We start from the raw sequence: 22459 nt of genomic DNA on the forward strand, positions 1-22459 counted from the left end.
AACCAGGTGTTGTATATCTGCAGGCTAATGAAACCAGGTGTTGTATATCTGCAGGCTAATGAAACCAGGTGTTGTATATCTGCAGGCTAATGAAACCAGGTGTTGTATATCTGCAGGCTAATGAAACCAGGTGTTGTATATCTGCAGGCTAATTAAACCAGGTGTTTTATATCTGCAGGCTAATGGAACCAGGTGTTGTATATCTGCAGGCTAATGAAACCAGGTGTTGTATATCTGCAGGCTAATTAAACCAGGTGTTGTATATCTGCAGGCTAATGAAACCAGGTGTTGTATATCTGCAGGCTAATGAAACCAGGTGTTGTATATCTGCAGGCTAATGAAACCAGGTGTTGTATATCTGCAGGCTAATGAAACCAGGTGTTGTATATCTGCAGGCTAATGAAACCAGGTGTTGTATATCTGCAGGCTAATGAAACAAGGTGTTGTATATCTGCAGGCTAATTAAACCAGGTGTTGTATATCTGCAGGCTAATGAAACCAGGTGTTGTATATCTGCAGGCTAATGAAACCAGGTGTTGTATATCTGCAGGCTAATTAAACCAGGTGTTGTATATCTGCAGGCTAATGAAACCAGGTGTTGTATATCTGCAGGCTAATTAAACCAGGTGTTGTATATCTGCAGGCTAATGAAACCAGGTGTTGTATATCTGCAGGCTAATGAAACCAGGTGTTGTATATCTGCAGGCTAATTCAACCAGGTGTTGTATATCTGCAGGCTAATTAAACCAGTGAAAATATGTTGTTCCAGGGACCCCCCCAGAAGCAAAGATATGAGTTAAAAACGCTCTGAAAGAATATATATACCGGTAGGCTATTCAAAGATTTGCGCCACATTTTCACGATTTGTTTTTCAATAGCTAAAGTATAACATAATGCTTAAAACACCAAAAGGGGTTCCCGTTCGCAAATTATAATTGCTGATTATGTTATGTAGGGATTATTATTTTCATTTAAGCATTAACAAACGTATGGATAGGCCTACGTGCCATTGTGTATACCAGATGCCAAATATGGAAAGTATGCCAAATCCATATGGCCACCATTAAAACATATACAGTATATGTATGTGTATGTGTGTATACATATTTTTTTTCTAAATTTCATTATGCTTTAAGTAGCATGTGATGTGTCAAACTAGGGGGGTTCGCTGTGGCGACCTCGAAAGGTGGCCAGCTGTTAGAGCATGCCCAAAAATGTGGTGCTTTTAGACGAAATGGCGCAAAAATCACCCTCATCTCTCCCTGAGCTCCAACCCTGTTAACTCTGCCGATAGACCCAAATGCACTTTCTTATATTTTGACTTTCCCCAGGCAGGGGACACGGCCCTCCATGTTGCTGCTGCCCTCAACCATAAGAAGACGGTTCAGCTTTTACTGGAGGCTGGGACTGACGGCAACGTCAAAAACTGTGTACGTACGGATTCTTTACAGAGAAATCTAGAGATCTAGCTTCAGTCATTTGTCAACATTTGCCTATTAGGCATTGTATTGTTGGCTATTGGGGTTTTATTTACAATAAAATTGTGTATTTTCACAATTGATTAGTTCAACATACCTTCCCCATCGGTTAAATTGACTAGTTCAATGAAATGCCTACACCCCTACATTCATGTTTCGATACAAAACATTACAAAGCAACATGGTTTCTTCCAAACGTTTTAGCTGGAGACCCAGTAAATATAAAAATAGCAGATCTATGGCTATTTTCACTACTTATTAAACATTTGTTTTCAAAATGTATGGAATTTCTTAGATTTTTGAGGGGCGCTAGCCCCTCCTATACCGTATATACAGGTTTAATGTTTGTCTTTAGTTCAATGTTTGTTTTAAAAACGCCATTGACAATGAAGGGAAAATTTACGTCATATTGTCCCTCATATTGTCTTTTAATTTGTTAATGGCGTTTAATGTTTGTGTTGGCACCGTTTGTTTTACATCACCATTACGTCACCTAATCAACATGCGTTAGACTTTAATATATTACCGCCCTCACTTCACACAGGTGGGATTTTTATATATCATTTGTTCATGAAATTATTTTGAAAAGTCATCATTGAATTTGTTTTTAATTCATGAAAAATGTAGACTGTTTTTTGAAAAGGTTTTGAAATGAGTCATTAAAAACAAAATGTTGGGGAAAAAATCACACCTGTGTGAAGTGAGGGGCGCTCTTATCATCGTCAATGGGAATTTAATGTTGTAATGTGTACGTTTGAGAACATACACTATAAAAGCTGGACATATTTATTTACTTTTTATTTTTTTATTTTTTTTAAGATATTTTTTTGCGGCTTACGCCTTTTATTGGTTTTTTGAAGGGACAGACAGTAGGCTGACAGGAAACGGGAGAAAGATGGGGGAAGACATGCAGTAAAGGCCGTGTCGGGCTCGGGAGTCGAACCCGCGGCACACTGCGACTGGATTACCAGTCGGGTGCCCAGACGGTTACGTCACCGCCTGGGCCGATATTATTTACTTTTGACGCATAAAATGTGTCCGTGACCCACAAATGGGTGTTTGCGCTGTAAGCCTATATGACAAAACATTAAAAGGAATAGAAGTCATTGTAAATGGCGTAATCATGTTCTTACATGCCGTTATATACCTCCCCCAGGCAGGAAAGTCAGCCCTGGACAAAGCCAGGAATAACAACCACAGAGATGTAGCTCTCCTCCTGGCCAGAGCCCCACAGGTTGGTGCTTGTGTTTCACACGCATTACACTCAACCGTTATATATAGAGCGTTGCAGTCCCGCCCCCTTTCATGACGACGCCTGGCCCAGGAAATGAATCACAATGCATTTTTCCCATAGACATTTCAAAAAGTATTTATTTAAAGACGTTTTAAGCGTCGTACGAAGCCAACTCGAGTCGTGACAAATCATGACAACAAACACAATATTTTGGACCAAACAAATAATAGAAGAAAAACAACAAAAAAAGTGTTGTAACCTGCCGTTTTTTTCTACTTTCTAATTCTTTGTTTGGCCCGAATTTTTTTGTTTGTTGTCATGATTTGTCACGACAAGAGTTGGCTTTGTCCGCGGCGTAAACGTCTTTAAATAAATACTTTCCGAAATGTCTATGAGGAAAATGAACGGAGAATCATTTCCTGGGCCATGGTAGGGGGCGGGACTGCGACGCTCTATAGTGACTCTGTGGTGCATGCATTAGTTTGATTGTTTATTTATTTGTGTCCTTCACACAATGTGCCCGCAACCCTCATGGGTTTTATAAGACACCATTTCACAATTGCATTTACAGCATGTTTACATTACATCATTCATTACATTGCAACTCAGATTTATACAGATCGAGTGCTCTGTCTTCTTTCCCATGACGCTTGACAAATAAAATCTGCCGCGACAAAAGTCCCATTGGCAAAACATATCTCCATTTAAATCTAGGAAATCCCCACAGATAGAAGACATCGTATTAACCAAAAATATCCCTTATGTCGTCATATTTAGAGCAGTAAAACAAAAAAGTGAACTTCGTTTTCAATTTCACCGAGTTCACGGAACAGGCAATATCTCTCTTTTTTTATAATATTTTATTCCACGGTTTTGCAACCCAGTTTTTTTTCACCCAGTGCCAATTATCTAATGTAATCCTGGGCGCTACACTTCCACTGCCAACCTGGGGGGGCAGCGGACTGACCTCATGCCTCCTTCTATGCATGAGGAGTCCAAGCTGCTTCTTTTCACCTGACAGGGGGGAATTTCCCTGGCCGAGTGGCTGGACGTAGCGCGTGGAAGGAACACGTTATTCCGACCAGTTCCTTTCCCCTCCATCAGGCGTTGAGTGTATCGTTACATGCCTACTAATTAGTAATGACATATCGAGAGGGTTAACTCGCACATGTGTTGTCCAGGTACATCGCTTCTTGCGAGGGCGAACCGTGAGGAAACGGAGGGAACAACTGAAGGCCGAACGCAGGACCCAGTCCGTCACCAGGGTGGAAATACTGCCAAAGAAAGTGAGAAAGCTGGCCAGAAAAGAAAGAAAAAAAACCTGTATTCTAACAACTTAACATTGTAGCAAAGATTTTCAACCATTTTCAACCTAATGTATCTTCATATATATGGGGAGCGGTCCTCACTAATGCTCATGAGATAAATTACTACTTGGTCTGTGTCTCATGGGAGGTCTGCAGCAACCAACAGGATTTCAATATTTTGTATTCTTTATTGTTTATTTTTATTGCAAGAACAATGGCTTCCATTTTAGCATGCTAACTTTCCAGGAACTAGACCTGTACGTGCCCGTCGGCCACCGACCTACGTGGGAACGATGCAACTTGGGAACCCAATAATACCCGTTGTCATAGCACCCGTTTTAACTATAGTGTGTCCCTTCTGTGCCCATACTGTAGTATGCAATACCTGTTGTCATAGCACCAATTTGAACTGGCTGTCTGTGTCCCACATGGAGATCTCTGTATCTGTCTGTCTGCCTGTGTCTGAAGAGTGCAAACTAACTGTGAAACATGGACTGGTTAAGTCAAATCAATAAGGGTTGCCATGGCAATCAATTGGCTGAGGCTGGAAATTGCGGTGAGGGGACTTAGGCTCATTATAGGTCCACTGGCAGAGCCTGACCAGAGCCTTTTCTGGCGGCTCTGGACAACTGTGGGTCCGACCAACTTGACACTGGGCACTGCACTCCCTGTGGGGGTGTGGAACGTGTGTGTCGAATTTGAAGTTGGTGGGGAGAACAGTTCTCGAGTTACGTGCATGCATTACAACCGTACACGCACACACACACGCACGTACGCACGCACACACGCACGCACGCACGCACGCATGCATGCACGCGCGCACACACACACACACACACACACACGCACACGTGAGAGAGACGTGGCACATTTATTGTAGGATAGAAAGCCTTAGCTAAAGTATTAGCTTGGATTCCCCACCGATGATGTCACTGGGTTTCTGAACTGACCACAGCCCTCCTCTCTGAGACACAGGCCGAGTAGACGAAATGGATTCAAATATTCTAACCGCTTCCCCCTCTCGGTTGGGTTGTGTGTCCCGACTCTGAGCAGGAGCAGGAGGACAGCTCTCTGGCAGAGGAGGAGGAGGAGGAGGAGGACACTCCCAGTAGTGACCAGCTGGTCAGCAGAACGGCTCTCGTCAGGACAGGCCTCCACAGCCGCCACCGACACAGGTTCAGAGAGCTGGTGGGTATAGCTAGCGATGGCCTCATGGTTTATTTATTATTTTCGTCTCCAAAAAATGAAAGCCTGCAGGGACACCCCCAATGGAACATTTTTCATAGGAAGCCCACTTCCTTGTATTGCGCGAGCCTATAACAGTGCAGAGGCGCGTCGGGGAGGGGAGCGGAGTGGAGGGGGGGCTCTAGTCTGTATACTGAGTCTAGACCAGTCGTTCCGATGATGCATCTGGTAGGCAGATTTCTGAACTGTCCACAGACCAAAGAGACATACATGGTGACATCGCATAATGTATATTTACGTGAGGACCAATTATATGAAGATAGGTTGAAAATGGTTGAAGCGGTCCTTTAATAAAAACTCAATCACTGCCAAGGACTTATTTAACTTAAAACGTATTTTTAACATTGGAAAAAAAAATATTTTATTTATTTTTACTTTTTATCTTAAAAAAATAAATAAAATAAAAATCTATGTTGGCGGGTGCTGAACTATTGCTACTGCAATTTAGCTATGAATGAGTTAAGTGGTTAATCAGACTTTAATTATTTATTATTATTATTTAATTGAGTGGATTATTCAAAAAAGAAAAATTACACAAATACCCTTTTTTTTGTCAATTCATTGATATAGAATATATTCATGTAACAGTTATTACTTTGACGTGATGTCTCATAAAACGCCAGGTTTTGGAAGAAGACTCTTCCAGAAGAGGTGAGAATGATCTCTTCTCAGAGAAGAAGAACGGGAAGAACGAGCCGTCTTCCTACAATGGAGAAATACCCTCTCCACTGGAGGGAAAAGCCTATCAGCTCTACACACTCTACCGGGACAAGGACGGTAACATTAGACAGGTGAATGACTGACACATGTACAGTAGTAATCAAGGGGCCAGTGAGGCTATTCAACGTTGAAGCTCTAGGTCCTAGTGGTAGGAGGAGGGACTACAGGCGGACCCGTGGATTCATGACCGGGAAACCCCGTGCAGCTGGGCTTTAACGTTGAGCGCTCGGTTGCCCTACGTCACCCCGGACCTCAAAGTTGAGGTCCGGAGGAGGGACTTCCGGCAGTCTTCCGGGTGCTTCAAAACGCCACTGAGCAACTTCCACTGACATGAATAGCGGAGGGGGCGGAGCTTCGCGCCAGATCAGTCTCTATCCTTTTATATACTCTATGGTAGTAATTAGTTACATCTATAAATCATGGAGCCCAGATGTAGTTCCTTACACAAAATGTATAGAGCGTCGCAGTCCCGCCCCTTGTCATGACGACGCCAGGCCCAGGAAATAATTCCCAATGCATTTTTCCTCATAGACATTTCAAAACGTATTTATTTAAAGACCTTATAAGCGTCGTACAAGGCCAACTCGAGTTGTGACAAATCATGACAACAAACACAATATTTTCGACCAAACAAATAATTACAAAGACGAAAAACAACAAAAAAAGTGTTGTAACCTGCCGTTTTCTTCTTCTTTCTAATTATTTGTTCGTCCCGAAAACTTATGTTTGTTGTCACGACAAGAGTTGGCTTTGTACGAGGCTTAAAAGGTCTTTAAATAAATACTTTTTGAAATGTCTATGAGGAAAATCCATGGTAGGGGGCGGGACTGCGACGCTCTATAGAGTGTCGCAGTCCTGCCCCCAAGAAATTATTCTCCGTTCATTTTCCTCATAGACATTTCAGAAAGTATTTATTTAAAGACGTTTACGCCGCGGACAAAGCCAACTCGAGTCGTGACAAATCATGACAACAAACAAAAAATGTTGGGCCGAACAAATAATTAGAAAGAAGAAAAAAACGGCAGGTTACAACACCTTTTTTGTTGTTTTTCTTCTTTGTAATTATTTGTTTGGTCCAAAATATTGTTTGTGTTGTCATGAGTTGTCACGACTCGAGTTGGCTTTGTCCGCGGCGTAACCGTCTTTAAATAAATACTTTTTGAAATGTCTATGGGAAAAATGGTAGGGGGCGGGACTGCGACGCTCTATACCGAACGACTTTAGCAGCTGCCCTTGCAGGGTGCCTGCCATTTCAACAGCAATCATTTCATTTCATGTTTTTGGTAATACGAGAGTACGGTGCCCGTGCAGGGGCCTCTACAGCGGTGCCCGTTGGGCACTGGCCTACTTGGAACGATGCAAGTTGGAAATGCATGCCCCACCCAGATATTATCTGTGTCCCTTATCCGTGTGTATTGTCCCTTTTATGCCCATATATTAGAGTTCTTTGTCAGGCATGGCCAAATATGGAGTCTATGCAGACGTCAGAATGATAACAGTTATTTGTCAAGGCATGCCCAAATATGGAGTCTGGCCCGGCCCGGGCAGAGGCCTTTTGTGGCGGTTCCGGACAACCGTGGGTCCGACCGACTCGACGCCGGGCACTGCACTCCCTGTGGGGGTGTGGAACGCGTGTGTCGAATTTGAAGTCGGTGGATACGTGGATTACAGACGTACTGCATTTATAGTTAGATGGTTATAGTGTGACTGTGTGAGCAGCAAATCCCTGGATAAATAGTAAATACAGGTAAAAGATAAGTATAGGTTGTGTTGCTGTAAGTCCAGATGGTGCCCTTCTATCTCCTAGTTTGTACATAATTCCACGTGATACTGTACACTGGATAGATTCTACAAAGTACATCTGCTATTTTTGTTGGTGCTTTTGTGAGTATTAGTATTGTATGTATGTATATATATATATATATATATATATATATATATATACCTTATATGTATAAGGTATAGGTATAAGGTATAGAGTGTCACAGTCCTGCCCCCTACGAGGACCCAGGAAATAATTCCCTGTTCATTTTCCTCATAGACAGTGTTTATTTAAAGACCTTTTAAGCGTCGTACAAAGCCAACTCGAGTTGTGACAAATCATGACAACACACATTTTTTTTTGCCGTTTTTCTTCTTTGTAATTATTTGTTTGGTCCAAAATATTGTGTGTGTTGTCATGATTTGTCACAACTCGAGTTAAACGCTTAAAAAGGTCTTTAAATAAACAAGACGCAGGATATTAAAACATCACAATGGTGCATCGGCAAGAATGCATACAGTATATACAGAGGAACTTTCCGTTAAAAGCCTTTATTGTTCCATTGCACACGTGAGCATTTGAGTTGGTGAGGCTTCACGGTTGTACTATAAAAGACAGAAACATAATTATTATACAATTCAACATTAATGACGTCACATTTAACATAACAATTAACAGCAATTAGGCCTAATACAGACACTCATGTGCGTGCAGGGTAGCTATACCACTAAATACATTAGAGTAACAGGCAAACAATTACACCAAATAACATACAACAAACATTCACTAGAGGTTAAATACCAGTGGCGTGCACAGATAGACACTAGGGGGTGCTAGAGCACCCCCTGCCCTTTTGGCAATGTGCCCTTTTGAAAAAACAAACAAAAAAAAAACATTTTTTTTCCTTTTTTTTTTTTTGATTTTTCAAAAATAGCAGACCTACAAGCTCGTAGCGCGCCACTCGGTGGCGCGCTATGAGCTTGTAGATCTGCTATTTTTCAATAGCTAAAGCATAACATAATGCTAACACCAAAAGGGGTTCCCGCCCAAAATGGATTAAGGCAACCGGCCGGTTCCACGCGCTGCACAAGGTGCCCTTTTTTAACTTGAGCACCTGCCCCTCTAAATGTCTGTGCACGCCACTGTTAAATACTGCATTTCCCTGAATACTAAATAAGTGGATTATGTGCACTGCGCATTACATCACCATCTTTGCTATGAAGTTCCAAGGCAAACAGTTGAGATATCATATTAATCAACCAATAAATGCAGCATACAAAGCTGAACTCACTTCATTGATGCATACCAATGGCTTGACTGAGACTCCAGGACAGAGGGTTTCCAAGGATGAGTTGCTGCTGCTGACAAACATAACTGAAGTAGGGACAAGCATTCATCCAGTGTATATAGAGCGTCGCAGTCCCGCCCCCTACCATGGACCAGGAAATGAATCCCAATGCATTTTTCCCATAGACATTTCAACAAGTATTTATTTAAAGACGGTTACACCGCGGACAAAGCCAACTGGAGTCGTGACAACTCATGACACAGTGGATTCGACCGTTATCTCTGCATTGGAACGGCGAAATCATCCATTATCAGTACGTTTGAATGGTGCCAAAATGTCCATACTGGCATCCTCACCACATAGCCTGGTCAAGGTTTCCCCCTGGTGGACGTGTCATTTCCAACTATTGTCGGTGCATGGAACTAGGAGCTACTAATATATACTATTCTCTGCCTATCAGGACGTAACTCGGACGGCGCTGAGTCGGGTCTGGTGGCCTTCGTAGCTCATGGCCACCAGACACGGCGCACCTCCGTCAGGACATCAGTGATAATGACAATGCTACAATCGCAGATAATGACATACTGAACAGTGAGGATGCCATTATGGACATTTTGGCACCATTCAAACGTGCTGATAACGGATGATTTCGCCAATTCAATACATGATACCAGTTGAATGGGGTGCATGACAACACAAACAATATTTTGGACCAAACAAATAATTACAAAGAAGAAAAACAACAAAGAAAGTGTTGTAACCTGCCGTTTATTTTCTTCTTTCTAATTATTTTTTCGGCCCCAAAAATGTTGTTTGTTGTCATGATTTGTCACGACTCGAGTTGGCTTTGTCCGCGGCGTAAACGTCTTTAAATAAATACTTTCTGAAATGTCTATGAGGAAAATGAACGGAGAATCATTTCCTGGTCCCTGGTAGGAGGTGGGACTGCGATGCTCTATAGAGCGCCGCAGTCCCGCCTCCTACCCTGGACCAGGAAATGAAACCCAATGCATTATTCTCATAGACATTTCTTAAAGTATTTATTTAAAGACGGTTACGCCGCGGACAAAGCCAACTCGAGTCGTGACAACTCATGACAACACAAACAATATTTTGGACCAAACAAATAATTACAAAGAAGAAAAACAACAAAAAAAGTGTTGTAACCTGCCGTTTTTTTCTTCTTTCTAATTATTTGTTTGGTCCAAAATATTGTTTGTGTTGTCATGAGTTGTCACGACTCGAGTTGGCTTTGTCCGCGGCGTAACCGTCTTTAAATAAATACTTTAAGAAATATCTATGAGAATAATGCATTGGGTTTCATTTCCTGGTCCAGGGTAGGAGGCGGGACTGCGACGCTCTATAGGCCAGTGATTGAGGTGTGAGTGAGAACAGGTGTGATTAGGGATTGAGAGTGAGTGACAGCAGGAGGTGGGTGGATCCAATCCATGAATAGGCCAGAGAACCGAGCGCTTGAGCGCTGTTCATACGTACATGCAGGCTGCAGCCTGAACAAGCTGGAGTTTGAAATACATTGTTTATTTGTTTTCAACGAGGGCGGCGCAAATAAGAGCCATTTTAGGCATACGTGTGCAACATGCCAACTGTTTTAAAGTATTGTACAGTGACAACTAAAGTCTCTGTAATGTTTATGTTGTACTATTACTAAAAAAAACAATCTAAAATAAAGGGATTTAAGATCATTACAGCTGGGTTGTTGCCTGCAGGGTCCAATGCATTTCTGCTAACTTCCGGTCCAGGACCTTGCTGTCCCCATTTGTTGTCCCCATTCAATGGAATATGTACTGTAGAAGTGCCGCCATTGGACTGATAGCCCCATGAAGTGAACAAGGTGGTCGTAACTCTGTCTTACTCGATGGCTCTGGGTTGATGTTCTAGTCATTTTCACTAGTTGACTAGTTGCCTAGTTTACTAGTCGACTATGTAAAAAAAATATGTTTTATTTTTTTGGGAAATAAATATTTGTACATTTAAGAACTGTGTACAAATTGGTGACTATAACTATAATCTACCTGATCTTGAGGCCTACAAAATCGGGGCAAACCCCCCCGACTAGTGGATTTACTAGTCGACTAGTTGAATAGTCGACTAGTTGCTTAAAGCCCTACGCTGTACTAAGTATGTATGATCATCACGTACAGTTGGAGGCCATTGATATTGTCCTTTTCTTTTTGCTGAGGTTTGTGTGATCTGCGCAAAAGGACAGTTAACCCATTTTGGGCGGGAACCCCTTTTGGTGTTTTAAACATTATGTTATAATTTAGCTATTGAAAAATAGCAGATCTACAAGCTCATAGCGCGCCACCGAGTGGCGCGCTACGAGCTTGTAGGTCTGCTATTTTTGAACAATCGTGAAAATATTTATTTCAGAAAACTGGAGGATTTAGAAGGATTTTTAAAAAATGTTGAGGTCAGGCCTAAATGGGTCAAATGATAAGGGACAATATCTGTGGCACCCAACTGTATGGGCATTCATAACAAAAAGTATGGAGTTAAGAGGTTTTCTGCCCGACAGTGACAGTACCGTTTGTCCCCCCCCAACCCCCTCACAGCGACCAGCGCCTAATGGCTGCCACTGCAAGCCGCTGGTCAGGAAGTTGGAGGGCCAGCTCAAAGCCACCCAGGAGGAGATGAAACTGCATGTCCTGCGAGTCCAGGAGCAGGTCAGCTGCAGACTGGGCAAGATGGACCGCAGGAACAGACACCAGGTCCGCTTCTCATCATTAACCTCTTAAACCATAGACCTGAGGACGATCAATGCTACAATTCTAAATCATGAAAACTACGTCAGTCAACTTTGGTCGCCATTGAGAACAGTGGAAATATATCTCTGTATATGCATGATTGTAATGTACTTCTCATGATGTAATTGTTCACTATGCTCGTACACAATGACCAAAATAAAAACATAATTTCAAAAAAAAGAAAACTACGTCAGTCGACATGTTTTCATGTCAAGGACCCCCAAGGTTTTATGTATTTGGCCACCGACCCCCCCCATCTGAAAATAGGTTGTTCCAGGGACCCCCTCAGAGTCAGAAGCAAATATTTGAGTTAAAAACGTTCGCTCTGAAAGAAGATATATTCCCAATTTGTGCCACATTTTCACGATTTTTCAAAAATGGCAGACCTACAAGCTGCCGCGCTACACGCTTGTAGATCTGCTATTTGTCAATAGCTAAAGTATAACATAATGCTTAAAAACACCAAAAGGGGTTCCCGTCCAGATTAGGACCTGCAGGACCTGATTCTACAAATGTCTTCTAAATCCTTACAGCTTTCTTTAAAAAAAAACGTATGTCAGTGGTTCCCAAAAGCTTTTCAGGTCAAGGACGCCCAAAGTCACATTTGGCCGCCTCATCTCAAAATATTTTGTTCCAGCGGGACCACCAAAAAGCAAAGATTTTAGTTAAAAGCGTTCGCTGTGAAAGAATATTCAAAGATTTGCGCCACATTTTCAGGACTTTTCGAAAAATAGCAGATCTACAATCTCGTAGAGCGGCACTCTGTGCTGCGCTATGAGCTTGTAGATCTGCTATTTTTCAACAGCTAACGTTTAAAATGTTGGTTAAAGTGGTTAAAAGCTAAGGTGACACAGATGCGTTCCCGTTCTCAATGAGTTAACCCATTCAGGCCTGACGTCGAAATTTAAAAAAAAAAGTTTTCTAAATCATGACAATTTTCGGAAAGATTTGAGGCACATTTTAACGATTTTTCAAAAATAGCAGACCTACAAGTTCATAGCGCGCCACTCGGTGGCTAAATTATAACATAATGTTTAAAACACCAAAAGGGGTTCCCGCCCAAAATGGGTTAATGGTTAATGTGGTTAAACGCTAACGTGACATGGATGTGTTCCAGGTCTCAATGGATTAAGCCATATTCTATACTTTCACATACAGTTGGGTGCCACCGATATTGTCCCTTATCATTTGACCCATTTAGGCCTGACCTCAAAATTTAAAAAAAATCCTTCTAAATCCAGTTTTCTGAAATAAATATTTTCACGATTTTTCAAAAATAGCAGAACTACAAAGCTCATAGCGCGCCACCGAGTGGCGCGCTACGAGCTTGTAGATCTGCAATTTTTCAATAGCTAAATTATAATGTTTAAAAAACACCAAAAGGGGTTCCCGCCCAAAATGGGTTAACTGTCCTTTTGCGCAGATCACGCAAACCTCAGCAAAAAGAAAAGGACAATATCGATGGCCTCCAACTGTATGGTGGTGGTGACGGTGTCGCGTGGCAAAAATAGTCGAACTACAAGCCCAGCGGACCCCCGAATTGACAAATTCACCGTGTAAAGAGGCTCACAGTCTTTTAGCGCCTCACATGTCACTGTAAGGTTTTTGAGAACATTTTTTTTTTTTCATTTGATATGCATTTCTCTCTCTCTCTGGGAGCCCAATCTACTGTTACTCCCCGACAACTTTAAAAGTCCTACAGTGTGTAGGGGGCCATACAAATAAGTGGAAAGAATGGAACCGAAATTGGACTGAGTTACAGGCCAATTTGGTTCCTAAATTCCTAACTAGCTCTCTTTTAGACCACCTGGAAACCCCCCCGTGGATGTTGGGGGTGCCGGTAGGGCATTCACTTCTAGTCATTTTTACTAGTTGCCTAGTTTACTAGTCGACTACCTATTATGTAAAAAATAAAATAAATTAAAAAAATAAACGTTTTTTTATTTTTTTAATAAATATTTGTACATTGAAAAACTGTGTACATGGTGACTATAACTATAATCTACCTCTATTTTTTTTTTATCAACTAGTCCAGGGGTTCTCAACCCGTGGGTCGCGACCCCTCGGGGGGTCGCCAAATTATTTTAGGGGGTCCCCAAATTATTTCCAAAAAATAGCAGACCTACAAGCTCGTAGCGCGCCACTCGGTGGCGCGCTATGAGCTTGTAGATCTGCTATTTTTCAATAGCTAAATTATAACATAATGCTTAAAACACCAAAAGGGGTTCCCGCCCAAAATGGGTTAAGGTTATTGTAGCAGTCAATTTATATTGGGGGTCGGGAGGGGGCGGGGGTCCCGAGACATTGCCAAAGCATTTCCGGGGGTCCCCGGACAAAAACGTTGAGAACCCCTGAACTAGTCAACTAGTACCAACAAGGTCGACTAGTGGATTTACTAGTCGACTAGTAGTCGACTAGTTGCTTAATGCCCTAGTGCCCGGCGGACCCCACTTTGAGAACAACTGTAGCCCACAAGCCCACAACAGTGAGCTGGTATACAGTATCTATAGGTTGCCTATTTTAATAGACTAGCCGTTCCGTGTTGAAAGTGTGCCAGCACTCCATTCATCCCACGCAGTAAAGTCCAACCTTAATCTGTGTCGTGTCCAGATCCAGGTGCTGGACCTGCTGAACCAGGAGAGAGTGGATGCAGAGAGACAGGACATGTTGTACAGGATAGATCACATGGCTGCTCAGAGCAGAGAGGACGCTGACAGGAGACAGGTGTGTGTCATGGATATCAGTATTCATCCATCCATGCATTCATTCATTCATTCATTCATTCATTCATCCATCCATCCATCCATCCATCCATCCATCCATCCATTTGATTTGATTTGATTTGATTTGATTTGATTTGATTTGATTTGATTTGATTTGATTTGATTTGATTTGATTTGATTTGATTTGATATATTCATGATACAATTCATAAAAGAGCAGTACAGAATTATCAAGATACAAAAAGTCAGAGGACCTACTTCCATTGTGATCCAAATAAATAAATAGTTACAGCATATGATAAGAAGAACATGTGTACTAACATCACAATACTAATGACATTTACAACAGGCCATCATAGATCAATAAACAAAAGACAATGCAGAGGCAAGGAGGCAACCAGGTGCTCAGGAGGTGTGTAGGTATAAAAAATGTATAAAAATGGTAAAAAGGTGCTCCTGGGATCAATCGGGATAACAACACGATATAGAGAAAAGAGGAGATCCGGGCACACTTGATGTCAAAAGGAGGAAATATTTTATTGAACCGACATGTTTCGACCTATACGGTCTTCATCAGGGCTAACAACACACAGAGCAACAAACTCATTAAATAGGGCTGGAACCTGCAGGTGGGGACCAGTCCAGTAATTACAATTAACCACTTAGAAAATGATCACGTGGTTCAACTCATTACATCGTTATTACAATAGGAACAATCAGGCAATCATTAAGTAGAAAAAAAAAAAAAAAGGAAAAAGAAACAAGTGGAAAAAAAGGACCCAACACATGAAAAAGTACACTTAAAGCTATATACATACATTAGAAGGCTACACCATTAAAAACAGATATAGATGCAAAAATAATCTATAGGATATAAAATGTATACCGGAGGACACAGACAATAGTAAATTAAGCACAGGTCAATATAGAGCCCAAATTGACCTATAAGAAACACATGAAGTCTATGTCCTCATTCAGGCCAGGCGGGGTAATTGCATCCAGGGTGTGAATCCAGAAAGTTTCTCTCTGGTTCAGTCTCCTGATGCGATCACCCCCCCTGGTGAGAGGTTTTATGTATTCAATACCAGTGATTCTCAACAAAGTGTCATTATTGTCATGACAGTGACTAAAATGTCTGGCTATAGGGTAATTAGCATTATTAATATGAATGGCATATTTATGCTCAGCCAGGCGGTCTCTTAGGCGGCGCTTGGTTCTGCCTATATAAAACACATCAGGACAAGGACATGTGAGACGATAGACCACATGTGGTACTACAATTGAGTACCACAGACGAAAAACAGTCTAAGTCCAAATTTCAGACTGACCCCTCCACGAAAAGGCCTCGTTGTCCTGAACCCTTATCTATCATTTATATATTATGGATCAATAGTGTGGACTTAGACTGTTATTCGTCTGTGGTACTCAATTAATGAAATCATTGATTTTATATATCTTCTGTGTTTTGAGGTCTGAAAAGGTTTTTGCCTGAAGTACATTAGAACAATGAGGACAATTCATACATTTATAGGTCCCTATGGGTTTGTGAAGCCAAGATGTCTTATTGTCAGGAGGAAGGTAACTGTGAACCAATTTGTCCCTTATTGTGGGAGCTCTCCTAAAAGAAAAGATGGGAGGTTCAGGAAACACACTGCGGAGGGATGGGTCACTTTCTATAATAGACCAGTTAGATCTGATGATATTTTGTATACGTGAGGCCGCAGTGCTGTATTGGGAGACAAAAAAGGGGCGGGGTTGACTATGGTTAGTGCGCTTCCTTTTTACCAGAAGCTCAGGACGGTTTATTTCAAGTGCCTTATTACGTGCACACGAAATATTGGTGGGTTTATAGCCCCTCTCCCTAAAGCGGTTGCCCATATCTGCTGCCTTAGTATCAAAATCGCTGTCACAAATACGGCGCAATCTTTGAAATTGGCCAAAAGGGATATTTTTAATTAGGTGTGGCGGGTGGAATGAATCCGCTCTTAACAGTGTGTTCCTTGAAATCTCCTTCCTATAAATCGTTGTGTGAAGGTTCCCCAAGTCATCTTTGTAAATGGTCAAATCAAGGAAATTAATGGTCTGCTGCGAGTATTCAATAGTGAGTCTGATGTTTTCATTCAAAGAATTTAAATAAGTATGGAATTGTAGGAGTTGTGTCTCAGACCCACTAAACACCAGCAGCAAATCATCAATGTAACGACCGTACCAAGTAATATGAAACTAAGGATTTATAGGATTTAGCACAAACATCTCCTCCCAATGGCCCAGGTAAAGACAAGCATAGTTAGGAGAGAAGCAGGAACCCATCGGTACACCGATAATTTGTTTGTACACTTCATCAGTAAACAAGAAAACATTATTATGAATAATCCATTCAGTTAACATAAGGATAAACTCAGTAGGAGGTGAAGTCTCTCTGTCGGAGAGAAAATGTTTCAAAGCATGTAAACCTTCCTTGTGATCGATGTTAGTGTACAGTGACTCCACATCCATGGTGACTAAAAGTTGTGACTTACAATTACCCAGGCTAGCAATTTTATTCAACACATCGGTTGTGTCCTCAATAAATGAAGGAAGCTTCTTATTAAAAGGCTTAATATAAAAGTCAATAAATTTAGAAGCAGGTTCACTCAAAGTACCGTTGCCTGATATAATCGGGCGGCCAGGAGGATTATCAAACGGTTGTTTGTGAATTTTAGGAAGTAAATAAAAAGAAGCGGTCATAGGACACTCAACCGAGAGGTATTTAAATTCTTGTTCAGAGATCCAATTGGACTCCCTGGCGTTAGTTAAGAGAGCCCGGAATTCTGACATCATGTTACCTAGGGGGTTGTTAGGAAGTTTAATATAATGTTTAGAATTCAACTGTCGTTTCGCCTCAATAATATATTGCTCTTTGGACAGAACAACAACAGCGCCACCCTTGTCCGCGGGTCGAACAATGATATACTCATTCTTAGATAGTTCATTAAGAGCTAAGCGCTCCTTGTGTGTCAAATTGTTTTTGGGTTTAATACCCGAGTCATATGTGTCACCAAACAGATTGTCAATGTCATGATCAACTTTCCTGGTGAACGCAATGAGAGAGGGATTAGAAACCAAGGGAGTGAACCGGGATTTAGGTTCAAATATAGACGAGGGGACAGGTGGCAATTCAGTGTCTGTCTGGGTTGTGCCAGAATCAGAACTCGAAACCGACTTGTAACAGGGGTCGGGTTCGGGAAACGGTGGGTATGTTCAGATTGGTGGTGATGCCATGTCTTTAGATGTAAGTTCCGATAAAAACGGAATAGATCTATCCTGGTATCAAACAAAGTTGTATTATACGTGGGGGAAAAAGACATACCTTTCGCTAGCACACTCAATTGATCACTGCTTAGGCTAACACCAGATAGATTAACTACCGATAGTGTTTCCTCGGCTGGCTGCGTAGAGTTGTTTGTCGTATCGCCGTCCGTAGGGATGGGCGCTGCGGCTGGGCCTGGGCGCCGCCTCCTCCGACCCCTGCGTGTGCGTCGGTGTCTGGGATGGCTGTCGAGGTTGTGCTCAGGGACAGGGTAGGCCACCCTGGGTCTAAAAAATTGTCACGGTCGGTAAGCAGATTGGAAACTGGCTCCTCTTCATCTCCACTACTGGCGATGTTGAAAGAGACGCTCCTGTCTGACCCGGCCCTGGAACGGTGTTGTTGATTCTTATTATGGTGCGGCGTGCGTGGGGTCCGTGGTGGCTGCACCCACTTGTAGACCCGGTCCAGTTGGTAGTCCTCCAACAAAAGACAATAAATAGATAAATACAGCACTATACTAACTTGCCCACCAGCCACTTTTTCAACATATTTTTTAAAAATGTTCAAAGACTGGGAAAATGTAATTTCCCTTGGGATTTTGTTCCAATCCTCCACCCCTGTATATTTAAATTAGCTTCTACCTACCTTATGTCTTAGGTTTGGTGGTTTAAGATCAGCTACACTAGCCCTTGTGTTCAAACTATGGAACTGGTTAACATACAGGAAGTAACCTTTAAAATATGTTGGGCATTGTTCTTTTAAAATTGTATAGACCATAATGAGTCTCAGTTGTTGTATTCTGCCTTCCACTTGGAGCCAATTTAATTCTCTAAAATGGTTAGTGCCAATGTGGGTTCTTGCTGTAACGACTCACCGAGTCTAGGACGGTTATTGTTAAATAAGGCAAGGTGGTAAGATGCCAATTAAAGTTCTTTATTATTACTCTGTGGCCTACACATTTGTGGAAAACTATATATATTTACATGTATGTATTCAATATGAATTACATTACCTTTGACAAACATAAATGACACACGGAGCAACTAAGGGGAATAATCAAAAGCATTCTAAAACTAACCTCTTGAGTTTTAGATACTAACCTAACAACGGAAATAAAGTGACAACAGTGCCCTACTACTGCCTACTCTAATCTAATCTAACAAACTGTACAAAAAGCAGGCTTCCGTGGCCCGGTGCTCAGACATATAGAATTACTAACTGAAGGTTGGGTCCTTATCATAATACAAACGGCTGGAGGTATATGTATAGCAACTCTTGCTACTGCATGCTGTTCCTACTCTGTGAGTGCTCTCTCTCTGCATGGAGGGCGCGCTGCCTCTAGCCTACTCCACTCTGGAGATCAGCTATCGGGCAGCGGCCGGGAGTGAAGGCTTCAGGACGCCTTTATGCCGCCAGGTGGGCGCAGGTGTAGATGCTGGTTGGAGCATCGAGATGCGGAGCAGGCGACCAACAATGGAGCGTTGGGAACGCTCCCCACCAATGGCTGCGCTGACGGATCTGCAGGGAGGGGTTAGGCAACCGGGCGCACTGTGCGCACCAATACACACACACACGGCCCAAACCCACATAACTATAGGCCTGCGGCCGTAACATTGCGGAGAGATAAAGGACTACCCTCATTAGTTTATTTTGTGATGTCTGTAGTTTATCTTTGGTATTTTTAGATAAGCTGCTGTACCAGGTTAGGCAGGTATAATCAAAGAGACATTGTACTAATGCTGAGGCCAGTGTCCTCATAGTGGTCCTATCTAGAAATTTGGCAATCCTAGCTATAGGAACTTAAGGCTCATTCATAGTCTGGATTTTCGGTGGTGAGGTGACCACCGTTCTTGTTTGGTTTGCTCTTCACCGCGGCTTGTGACGTCATGTTGTAGTTCGGTGGTCACCTAACCACTGAAAATCTAAACTATGTATGAGCCTTGAGTCCAGGGACGAATTCTTTTCATAATCCTCATGGGGGCTTGAATATATATTCGCTGGTGCGCACCACCTCTGAATGTCAGATAATTACTCGTTTAGATTGATTCCACCTGCTTAAGCACCCAGATTAGCATTTCAATGCCTGATCTTCATGTGTACAAGGGGACAGGCAACGCGGTCCACCCCCCACCACCCCCCGCCCCGGACAGACAGGAAAACAGACGTGTTAAGGTGTCAGACTTGGATGGTTAGAGCAGCGCGATTACATACAAAGTCAATGCAAGCGAGAATTGCGCGAACGGGCGTGACCTGATGCGGCACAAACGGGACGAACCGAGGCGAATATATATTCAGGTCCAATTCCTCATGGGGCCGAGATCCCTGGTCCAATTCCTCATGGGGGCCCTGGCTCCCCGGCCCCCACAGACTCTACGTCGTTGCTTGAGTCCTTGCGTGGATCTTGTCAATAACTGAGTGGGCCATCGGTTCACTAGACATGATCTAGTGTGCAACCTAAATATGTAACTTTTTTCTCCTGGAGTTTAACTCGTTACATTCGACTGAAAAGTTGGTTACCTCTCTTAAGTTGTGCTTGGAAGCAAAAACAATACATTCAGATTTACCCAAATGCAGGGATAACTTGTTTTCACTTAACCAGCTGTTGTGACTTTTTTTTAGCTCGTTTTCTAGACAGCGGCTAACTGATCCTAGGCACTCACCTGTCACCAGTAAAGCAGAATCATCTGCATACAAAAATAAAGGACATTCATTCAAGTTTTATTTATTCTCAAATTACAGTAATTAAACTCATTTTCAGTGTCGTCGAGTAATACAATATCATATAAAAAAAACATCACAATACATCAGAAGATCAGAAAATAAAATAAAATAAAATAAAATAAAATAAAATAAAATAAAATAAAATAAAATAAAATAAAATAAAATAAAATAAAATAAAATAAAATAAAATAAAATAAAATAAAATAAAATAAAATAAAATAAAATAAAATAAAATAAAATAAAATAAAATAAAATAAAATAATACATAATACATAAATACATAAATACATAAATAAAAGGGGTCTGTATGCTCACCAAGGTTTTAAAACGACTCAAGGGTACCAATGTGGTCGATTTTAATGTCGTTTGCAGGTCATTCCATGTATTAGGGCCACAGAAGCCAAAAGCAGATCTATACCAAGTTCAGAGTTAACTTTTTTGGATTTGGGGAGTTCCAGTATGGGAAATCTTGAAAAGACAAGAGGGTGACCGCACACGGCAATAGCCAGAGTGCCAATATTTTCTTAGGACAGCAGGTAAGACAAAAAATGAATTTGTCCTCTACAGTTTTCTCCCGTGTGCCGGCACCGCTACAAGGACTTTGGTGTGCGTTAGCTAGTTCCAGTATGGCCCATTGACCCTCAGTATAATGTAGTATGGGGTGGCAGTGGCTCAGGAGGTGGAGTGGCCACTTGGGACCCGGTTCGATCCCGGGCTCCCCCAGAATTAGAAAAGTGTCAAAGTGTCCTTGAGCAAGACGCTGAACCCCTAATTGCTCCCGAAGAGTAGGTTGGTGCCTTGCATGGTTTTCTCCGACATCAGTGGTATGAATGAGTGTGTGAATGGGTGAATGTAATGCTCATTGCCTTTATCTGTGCTATATACCTGTATATATGCACCATTTACCATTTGTTTTTCATTTATTGATTGAATACTTTATACTTTGAGACACTATACAATAAATCATATATAGCCTACTAGGAGCAGTACAATAATATTTACAGAAAAACAGTGGGGGTTTAATTTATTTTGGCAAGCTAGAAGGGTTGTCTAGGTTCAGTTGCAAATTATACAATTAAATATATGCTGTGATCTTTTATTTTTTTCATGTGTTTATAAATAGTGCATTTATATAGCGCCTTTATCCAAGGCGCTTTACATCGATTGTGCATTACATTCACCCATTCACACACATTCATACACCGATTGCGGCGGAAGCCATGCAAGGTACCAACCAGCACATCGGGAGCAATTTGGGGTTCAGTGTCTTGCCCAAGGACACTTCGACATGTAGACAGGAGGAGCCAGGATTCGAACCGCCGACCCATGGATCATTGGACGACCTGCTACCTCTTGAGCCACAGTCGCCCCCTGTTTATGAGGTGACAGTACTTCATTAGAGCCCTTGGTGTGGTTATGTCATGTGTTTATGAGGTGACAGTACTTCATTAGAGCCCTTGGTGTGGTTGTTATGCTGTTATGTCATGTGTTTATGAGGTGACAGTACTTCATTAGAGCCCTTGGTGTGGTTGTTATGCTGTTATGTCATGTGTTTATGAGGTGACAGTACTTCATTAGAGCCCTTGGTGTGGTTGTTATGTCATGTGTTTATGAGGTGACAGTATTCATTAGAGCCCTTGGTGTGGTTGTTATGTAATGTGTTTATGAGGTGACAGTACTTCATTAGACCCCTTGGTGTGGTTGTTATGTCATGTGTTTATGAGGAGACAGTACTTCATTAGAGCCCTTGGTGTGGTTGTTATGTCATGTGTTTATGAGGTGACAGTACTTCATTAGACCCCTTGGTGTGGTTGTTATGTCATGTGTTTATGAGGTGACAGTACTTCATTAGAGCCCTTGGTGTGGTTGTTATGTCATGTGTTTATGAGGTGACAGTACTTCATTAGAGCCCTTGGTGTGGTTGTTAT

General features: G+C 41.9%; 1 protein-coding gene across 1 annotated transcript in view; it reads left to right on the forward strand.

The window, feature by feature from the left end:
• Positions 1–22459, forward strand: part of LOC306941928 (ankyrin repeat domain-containing protein 6-like) — a gene marked incomplete at its 3' end in the record, with an annotated part of 44828 nt that overhangs the window by 17125 nt on the left and 5244 nt on the right. The window contains exons 6-12 of the mRNA XM_079527566.1: positions 1332–1430; positions 2635–2712; positions 3894–3998; positions 5073–5207; positions 5888–6055; positions 11608–11763; positions 14410–14523. Of these exons, the coding sequence (XP_079383692.1) occupies positions 1332–1430; positions 2635–2712; positions 3894–3998; positions 5073–5207; positions 5888–6055; positions 11608–11763; positions 14410–14523 (855 nt within the window). The remainder of the gene's footprint in view (positions 1–1331; positions 1431–2634; positions 2713–3893; positions 3999–5072; positions 5208–5887; positions 6056–11607; positions 11764–14409; positions 14524–22459) is intronic.

This window comes from Electrona antarctica (genome assembly GCF_951216825.1).
Source record: "Electrona antarctica genome assembly, chromosome: 18".
NCBI classification, from domain to species: domain Eukaryota; kingdom Metazoa; phylum Chordata; class Actinopteri; order Myctophiformes; family Myctophidae; genus Electrona; species Electrona antarctica.